Here is a 10,214-nt window from a genome sequence, read left to right on the forward strand (position 1 = left end):
GAATTTTAATACAGACCTTCATAAATAAAAAGCCAGATTTAACATATTCGTGTGTTAGATTTTGAAAATCTTATTGAGTCCTGAATAGGTTGATTGATTTTTGGTTGCTTGCTTAACGTCCAGTGGCAAATATTTCATGCATGTTCAGGACATAAACGCTGAATAGGAAATCATACTGTGACCTACATGTATTTATATTCGTCTTCGTGTCAGTTCTTAACTTTTTTAAATTTATGTATACCTTTTACTCTATCAAATAATCAACTAATAAGATAATCTTATATTGTATTGAATAACATTAACGTAACTCAGAAAAGGGTCGGGTGCGGAGGGTTTATAATTATATCCTGATTATCTGTTAATAAAATGTATTGCTTTTCGATCAAAAGACAATCTTTCTGAAATTTTCATTCGATTCAATTCAAATTGTTAAAACAATAACCACTTTTCCGCGATAGAAATGACATTACAAATAGAACAAAAAACATACCCTTCCCCCTTTTCCATAAACTAAGTGGTACAATACATTACTTACAATGTGTCTTGTATTTGTCATACACCGTTATCGGATGGTAACAATACATTTGTGTCTTACTTCATGCAGTTACAGTAATATTTTTATTGTGTATGGATAATATTTTTTAAAAGGTTTATATATAGATTCATCAGTGATTTTTATTTTACATTCTAAATGAGCCGTAGGGCGTATTAAAACCTGAACGCATTAGAAAGGAATATCCCACTTTAGTGTTGTCGGTAAAATAGGATACTAAGTTTTGCAAATCTTTATAAAAAATTATATTTTTTTGACAGTATATAAGTCAGATAATGAATAGTTTAAGGTTTTTCTTGTCGTAGAACACACCTCTGGGTGTCAGGATTGCTCAAAGAAAGACCTCCCTACGGTCGGTTTTTCATTTGATCAATCCTGACAACCCTCGGTGTTTTCAGACAAGAAAAACCTTAAAATATGCATTATCTATAACATAATTTTCTTTAAAAAACATAGTTTTGGTCTATCTGCAGGAATTCTGAATAATACAGGAATCCGTTTATATATTTTAGGGCGTTACAACCATTCCAATCGTCAAAAGACGGATCTATAACATAATTTTCTTTAAAAAACATAGTTTTGGTCTATCTGCAGGAATTCTGAATAATACAGGAATCCGTTTATATATTTTAGGGCGTTACAACCATTCCAATCGTCAAAAGACGGATCAATATTGATAATTGACCTAGTAACGACAACAGTAGTATACAACTGTTTGAACATATCTTATTTTGTGTTATGGGGGTCTCATTGGGGGGTTCCAATCCCGGATCCCGCTTACTGTTTTGTCAGATTCCCGTATCCCGCTTACACTATGTACATAAGTAATTCTCATTTTTTTTTTTTTGGTCATTTCCCGGGTCCCGCTTGACCTAATTATCCGTTTTCACGACACAATAATTTGACTTTCACGTGTCACGCTTGCAAAAAATCGGCAATCCCGCGTCACGCTTAGACTCCAATGAGACCCACTGTTATTGTTCAGGTTACACACTGACTATCAGACATTAAGCTAGCTCTAAAAAACACGTTAACAACTTATACAAACCAAAATATATGTACCAAATCAGGACAGCTGTTTTCCATTCGTTCGATGTGTTGAAGCATTTTACTTCAATCCGAATTCTATCTTATTCATTCAAATTTGACGTCATCTTCCATTTTTTGATGATACATGTAGGTTTTATAAATTCAAATGTGACGTCATTTTTTATAATTTCAAATATGACGTCACTTGGCGTTGAGGTTTTAACTTATCTGAATGTGTCTACTTTTTGTAATGCATTTTGTCGGGTTATGTATTAATGAATTTCTGTTGTTTCCTATAATTAGTTAATACTTCATCGTTTATCATAACATTTTTTAGACTATCAAAAACTTCAACGTTTTGTTTGTGCAAGAATATATGTATATAACCAAGTACAAAACAATTGATTGACCCATTTTCTCTTATCTATAAACCATTGTTTGTTTCCGCAACGAGCTATAACCATATATGATCGTATCTGTAAACGATCAAGTAGGAAATCGAAACTTTCTGTTCAACTGTGTACCATGTGAAAAAATGTAGGCGAAATACTACTTCCTCTTTTTCTATTTTAGACGGAAGTATAGATGCAGTGTTATGTAATTTTATTGTCGATTTTAATATAACAAACTTTTCAAATGGTAACTATGAAGAATTTAAAACATGATTTAAAAGTAAAACTATACTTTTGAAATTGAAATAATGACATTTTAGCGTTAAACTATCGTTCAAATGTCATTATTTCAATTGTTCAACACCACCACTGTCCAGTGTCACGACAAGCAAATCTATTAAAAGAAAACGACATAAACATATGTAAAACAAGTATATATTACTGTAATACACCGTAAAGTAAGACTACGTCACATGTACAAGCTGTGCTATACTTTTATACTGTCTTATTGACCTACGATTTTCAACAGATCACTTGAAGGCGACAATTGGGGTAAAACAACATATGTTTATTGTCCGTTTACAAATTTTGAAATTATTAGAAAACTAAGTTTTCAACTCCATCAGGCAAAGATGACTTTAGACATGTTAGATGAATTTGGCTATTTATTTTTGGTAATTTTGTCATATAGGTCTTCAACGGTTTCGGTACTTATACATCTTTGGATTTCAAATGTTTGGCTTTGAGCGTTCCTGACGAAAGTAAATCCAGAAAAGCGCTTCGGACGCATAGAATTATCACACGTGTTGTTTTCAATTTTCACATCACTGGTTCAATACCTCTGCTGGCGGACTATCAGTCCCCGAGGGTATCATCAGCTCAGTAGTCAGTATTATGGAACTGACATGATTTAACGAACTTTACTAAAATTGTCTGTTTATATATTTTGAAATTATTAAGAACTAAGGATTAATCTCTCTCAGGCAAAGTTGACTTTAGATGAATTTGGCTATTCGTTTTAGGTATTCTTGTCATATAGCTCTTCAACGGTTTCGGTACTTATACATCTTCGAATTTCAAATGGTTGGCTTTGAGCGTTGCAAATCCAGAAAAGCGCTTCGGACGCATAGAATTATTATATGTGCTGTTTTCAATTTTCTGATGGGCCAACACGCATTGGTATTGCATGCATTCCAAATTAGTGTTTGTTTCTGTCATATGCAAATATATTACAATGAAACAAGTTTTTTTTTTATTTTGTTTATACATTGTTGAATCGACTGATTAACTCACAGAATGAAATCAATTTGAACATGTTTATAAGTTTATAATGTAGTTCAGAGACCGTGTTAACACACCAATGATTAACCTTAAAACATATGTTTTATGAAATTCTAATAAAATTAACAAAAATATATAATATTATTCAATTAAAAACTTGCATAAAGAGCTATTATGTCATTTACATTTGAGACGTCAGAACTTGTGTTCATAAATATATAAGTGTATAAACTACACTTAGTCTAGTATATGTAGTGTAGACCAAACAGATCTCAGTTGACTACAGGCAAATAGCTTGAACATTGCTTAATTCGATAAAACTAAAACTTATAACATTGAAGAGGACTTTCTTTTAAAATGTTCTGTTCCAGTTCAAGATAAATTACCGATGACAAGTTAGCAACTGAAAATATATTATTCACCATAATACGATAGAAAGGAATGTTGCACAGACAGGTTAAGCTGTCGTAAGTAACGGGTGTAGATTATGTAGATGGTAGATATGTGTCAAATTGGCAATCATGCCACATCTGATTAACTGCAAATCAACAGATGTAATACGACGGGTTTATTTAATACACAGGGGAAAACCTAGCATTTAGTTGCAACTGAAGTTGAATTATATTGTTGGATCAAGTATTTATACCAGAATGTATGAACAGATTTTTTTATAGTGGGCACAACATGTGATCCATTAAAACTTTCAACAAGACGGCACAAATCCGGCAATAAAATGAAAAAAAACACCACCCAATTGTTTTTGAGCAACAAGCTGGAAAAAAAGGTTTTCTCGAAATAGCTCGAATAGTCTAGAATCATTAAATATTAATGATAATTATTTTACATGCATTTCCTATCAATTGGGTGTAATGATGAAACAGAAACATGAGAAAGGATAGAGTTTTTCTTTTGAAAAATAAAACACAATACGAACTAATGAAATATTCTTAATATTTCATTCATCTGTACTACGAGGGCTTTATTAACGTCATTAACGCCTGTTATTATCAATCATTCATAATTTATCTGTAACAATAATACAACTATTCAGACACGCCAACAATATTACATGGTTCGACGTTTCAATTATAGTTAGACTTGACATGTCTATTTTTTTTTATATTCGAAAGTCATATTGATAGATAGATTATGGAGAGAACCTAGTGTTTTCTGATCATGCGCACTTAAAAAAATCAGATTGATAACAATTATACTGTGACATTCACAAAACACTTCTATCATTCCGCACCAATTTCTGACAATTCTTTTTTTCCTAAAAATAATCACATCTTTAATGTCGATTGATGGTATACCACCATCTTGGTTTTCACAATCACAGTAATCGAGACTGTTTATTTTATAAAGACAACTTGGTGATTGATTGTTTTATCCAATATTTTATACAAATATTTTTTTTTTTTGTTTTTTAAAAATGAGCTATTGAAGGGGAGATAACTCTTTTAGTAAAAAAAATATACTGGAATAATAGGGATTTTTTTTATTTCTACTTGTAGCAAAAAACAAGTTCGGTAAATCCATTTTTTCTTTTTATGTTCTTAAAACATACAATAAAACCTATATTCTCACAATTTATTTCAATATTCTATCTCATAGATTTTTTTTTATTGCAAACACATGTGTTTTTCATGAACAATCTAACCAAATTTAGGCAATTTAAACGACTCATAGCTTGAACAATAGCACGGTGACCCATATTTGTTATTCAGAAAAAAGCATAGTAAAGTCTTCATTTTGGCAAATTATAAGAAAATTCTGTCTCAAAAAGTCTATACTTATGATCAACATGTACCTTAGTCGGTTTCCAAAATCAATTACGTGTCAAAAGGACATATGTTTTACTATACATGAAGCTAATGAATTGTCATTCTATTGCTTCTTTGATCTTGTCCCAAAACAACTCATTGCCTTGTTCATCATTTGGGTATTCAATGTATGAATGCTTTTGAATAAGTTCTAACATAACCAAAGATAAATCCTTTGCTGGAATCTTCTCATAGAACACTAAAAATAATATATGTTGTCCCTTTCTGTGATAAATATTTTCCATCCTAGCCATATTGAATTCAAAATTACAATAATATGAGTCTAAAAATGATCTTGTAATTATACAAATCGTTTTCTTACTGTCATGAATGGCACTTGTAATGTTCACGGTAATTTCCTCTCCCGGTATAAAGTCTCTCTGATGAATACAAAGCTTTAGGTTTCTTTCCCGTTCAAGTTTTGGAATGCACTCTTTAACTATGAAATTCTGTTCATTGTCAGAATACGATATAAAAGCATCATATCTGTATTGGCCTTCAGTACCCGGGGGTTTATGTCGATACCATTTGGTCTTAGTCATATAATACATATATCGAAGCTTCCAACGATATCGATAAATTAAACCAGCAACAACGGTTACAATGGCCAAACACAAAACCAGCGATATACAAATTACTAAAATCGTGTAGTCTCTGCATCCTTCAATAACTTGTTCAACATTTTGAACAAAATTTCTGTTTACAACTTTTCCGCTATCGAGTTTACACGTGAAACTATGAATGTTATGAAAAACAGTTACATGGTTAAGCATCCATCTGAGATACACTGTTTCTTTACATACACATTCAAAAAGGTTATTTGATAAATCTACTTTGAATGCTGACTTCATTGAGAAGTTGCTAATTGCTTCCTTAGCTTGCATATTCGATATGCTTGTTATATTATTGTTGGATAAATCAAGCATTTCAAGCTTCGTTAGTTGAGAAATGTCAAATGCAATGTCTGATAAAAAGTTGTTACTTAAATTAATAATTCTTAGTTTAAGTTGGTTATTAAACACTGACCATTTAAGTGTATGCATTTGATTAAAAGATAGATCCACTGTTTCAAGTAAGTAGCTGGTATCGTTTTCGAACATTGGGGCATATGATTCAGATGCTAAAAAATTACCAAGTAGATTATACTGCATATTAAATTTTTTTAAAGTCGGCATATCAAAGCGACAGTCTATCAGTTTATTATTTGAAAAATCCAAATATTGAAGCGTGTCTGGAAGTCTTTCTATGTGTTCAACTTCAGGTGTGGCATTTACAAAAAAGTTCTCGTTGAGATACAATTCACGTATGTTTGTGGCATCCAAATAATAGAACAATAACTTTGGTAAATTCATTTGGGTTGAAAATGTATTGGTTAATATTAAAGTTTCTAAGAATTTCATTTTCTCTGTATCTTCAACCAAGTTTGAAAACCCATTGAAGTCCAACTTATTGTATGATAAATTCAGAATTTTCATTCTGAACAAGTTTTGCAGTGCAGACGGATTATAAACTCTAATCGAACATCTCGAAATTTGTAAATGCTCTAAATAGGGTACATTTACGAATGTATTTCTGTTAATCTCATTCAAAAAGCAATTTCCAAGGAACAATTTTGTCAATTTCTTCAATAGAGAATAGCCTTTACCAAATGATAGAACCCGAGTAACAAAGATGGCATCAACATACAAACTCTCTAAGGTTACAATATCAGCTATGATATCATCAGGAAATGTATGATTATATTTCAAACTATTGCTTTGAACATTGAGCGACTGAAGACTCACAAGTGGTCTAAAGATGTTGGTTGGAAATACAGAACGATGATATCGCAATTTGTTGTTTTGTAGTATAAATTGTTTCAATGAGTGAAGACCAATGAAAGCATCTGGTTCTATAGTTTTTAGACGATTCGAAGACAAATCGAGGGTAAGTAGGTAAGACAGATTTTTAAAAGTTCCATTTCGGATTAAAAGAATATCATTATGGGATACATTGAAAGTGTACACATTTGTCGGAACAGCTGGAACTGAAATTTTCCCACTATTTGAGCAATCAACATTTAAGAGATCGTTTCTAAGACTACATCGGCATCGTTTGTCAAAATCACAATTGGTTGAATTAGCCCAACCATATCGTACGATATGCAAAATTGCCAACCAATGTATCCATGTGAGAAACGCCATGACAACAATAATACTGAAATCAGAAACATAATTACTTATATTAAAATTATTATAAACATACAAGTTAAAGATATCATTAGGTCGAAACGCAAAGGCATGCACTGACAGTTAGAATTCAATGTCTTCTATCTATCTTAATCTACATGAACTTTTTAAAAATCGGTGGTTTTACATTTTTTTAAATTATTCCTTTCTTCAATGCCAAACATGATTTTAAAAATACTATTCACCTTAATTAATTTAAATGATAACTTTACCATTTTTTTTTTCAAAACATTACCATATTGTGAAAATAAATTACGAATTATGCTTTATTACAAATGAACATAATCATAATCATGATAACTGTTTGAATTGTCAAGTTTAATTATTTCAATGGCTTTTTTGCGATTGTTGCAAGGCATAGCTGTTCATTTTTATTATCGGTGTTAACATTTCTTAAACGTCTTAATGAATTCATTTAAATCTAGTGCTATAATTTATTACACAAAGAGTATTAATTTTTTTTTTAATACAATGGTGAATTTTCCTCAGCTGAATTTCACATAAATTACGTGTGAGATTCACTTCAAACGAACTTATACGTGAAACTCACGTCAACATATTTACTTGAACCACATTATGAAAATGTTAACACGAAACTCTTTCAAATTTTTACCAAAAACAAATGGCGGTTTTCCTGTTTTAATCAAATTTTAGAATTAAGATAATAGGTGAATAACTTTTTTTTGAAAATATAACCCATAATTTCACGTAAAATACTTCGGGTAATTTTCATGTGAATTGCATGAATTTCACATTTGACTCATATGAAACTGATGTGAAATCAGCACACGTATTAGCTCATTTGAGATGATGATATTCATGTGAATTTTACATAAGATTCACGTGAATCTAAATTAACGTTTCATCCCTGCTTAATTCTTAAAGACAGTATATAGAACATTTGTGCTTTCCTGAAATTAAGAAATTCAAAAACGCAACCTACCTCGAGCTCTGTGAAATCAATTGCAAATTAACACACTTCCTCGATGTGTTCAATAAGTGTGATGTATAAACAGTTTTATTACGGAAATAGTTTTATTACGGCTATACAATCACTTTGATTCATAATTTTCAAAAAGTTGCCGGAAATCGCATGCTACAGTATTATCACAACAGCATTACAAATGATATTGTATACAATTAATCATGTAAATGCCCGATCAATGCAGTTGCAAATACATTGCGACTAGGGACAATATTGATAAATGTATTGCCAATTTGGATTCTTTATGCTAAAATGTACTGCAATATATCTATGCATGTAAATTTAACATTTTAGTTTTTATTGGACCATAAAGAACATTTCTTTTAACAATTATTGCAATTGTTAACGTTTTTCTTGTTGTTGCGGTCTAAGAGCCTGTTTGCTCAGTGTTTGTGTGTTTCAAAGACGTTTATAGTTCCTCGTTTTTGACATGGATTAAATGTTGGTTTCCCTGTTTGAATTGTGTTACACTAGTGATATTATGGGCCCTTTATAGCTTGCTGTTCGGTGTGAGCCAATGATATTTGCATATCTATTAATAATTAATTTAGAGATGATGAAATTGATATTGTCAAGTGCTTAATTTTGCCAGGTTTTGATATTTTATCGACTTCTACTTATTTGAATTTACCTTAGAGTTCAATATTGTTGTTGAAACTGTTAAACAGAGTAAAAAAAAACATCAATAGAATTATAAGTCAAGCGGACAAACACATGTATAAACCGAAAACCTTTATAAACTAAACATGTGCTTAAGCACCATCATATCAAAATTGTATGCGTTGTGAACCTGATAAAACTGAACACCGGCCAAATCCGAACAAAATCCGACGAGGTTCGGTTTAAGGCGAAGTGTACGTAATTAAACTACACAATGGATTTTTTTTAAATTTTACATGTAGATTCTGCTTGTAAAAATAAATCGGAAAATAAAATAAAAAAAGGGGGTAACCGTTTTCGTTTTTGAGATACGAGCTGTTGAAGTTAACAGCATCATACACCAAAATTACAAAGGATATACAGTATAGGGAAAATCGTGAAGATTTTCTATTATATTAGACAATCGATTTTTTTTTAAATTTATGAGACGATTCTAAAATGTCTGAGGAATCGATTGGTGAGGGCCCTCATGGGGTTTTTGATTATGTGATTACTTGGCCGTTTTTTTAATGATTATTTGATTATTAAGCCAAATATTTCATGATTATTTGATTACCTAGGACTGTATTTTTAGTTTATGATTATTTGATTACTAAAGATAAGCAAATATTTAATGATTATGTGATTATATTGGCAAAAAAATGGTGATTATGTGATTACTAGGACCCCCCCCCCCATGAGGGGCCTCATTGGTGCAAAGAAAGTCCTTAGCAACCGTGCTACTTTTCAAGCTATACCCTGTTAAAGTTGAATCTTGAGTGTAAAAAAACAAAAAAACAACGACAACGTTATTGACGTCACCGCAACAGTTACGACGCTTCATATAGTTCTATACTTGTATGAAATGTATACCGTTTTGTTGGAGTTTGTGTTGCTCGGTCTTTAGTTCTTTATGTTACGTCTTGTGTACTATTGTATTGTATTTGTCTTTTATATTCGGGTGCGTGCGGAGATCGCCAAGCTAGAAAACGGTTGACATTTTCTTCATTATGAACTAGAACTATTTTTGACCTTGGTGCCTTATTTTTGTTAAAATCTAAACACTGCGACGTGTTTTCAAAATCTTTGTTCCCATAAAACTTCATTTCATCAAGGTCTCTTCTCAGAATATCAGCCATCTGTCTGGCACAGGATAACAAATCAATATTTAAGCAAATTTAAGTTGTGTGGTAATTCTTAGTACATTTGGGTAAATTAATCTTATCTTTGTGCCGCATAAGCATCTCTATAATTCAACACATCGCTGAGCCATTACATTATATA

General features: G+C 31.3%; 1 protein-coding gene across 1 annotated transcript; it reads right to left on the reverse strand.

Moving 5' to 3' along the window:
• Positions 1 to 5,026: 5,026 nt before the first annotated feature.
• LOC143056924 (toll-like receptor 4) lies at positions 5,027 to 8,307 on the reverse strand. The gene is made up of 2 exons (XM_076230120.1): positions 8,250 to 8,307; positions 5,027 to 7,274 (listed from the first exon to the last, which is right to left on the reverse strand). The coding sequence occupies exon 2, from the start codon at positions 7,259 to 7,261 to the stop codon at positions 5,138 to 5,140; it is 2,124 nt and encodes a 707-aa protein (XP_076086235.1). The 5' UTR covers positions 7,262 to 7,274; positions 8,250 to 8,307; the 3' UTR covers positions 5,027 to 5,137.
• Between the last annotated feature and the right edge of the window lie 1,907 nt (positions 8,308 to 10,214).

The sequence above is a fragment of the Mytilus galloprovincialis genome, chromosome 13 (genome assembly GCF_965363235.1).
Source record: "Mytilus galloprovincialis chromosome 13, xbMytGall1.hap1.1, whole genome shotgun sequence".
NCBI classification, from domain to species: domain Eukaryota; kingdom Metazoa; phylum Mollusca; class Bivalvia; order Mytilida; family Mytilidae; genus Mytilus; species Mytilus galloprovincialis.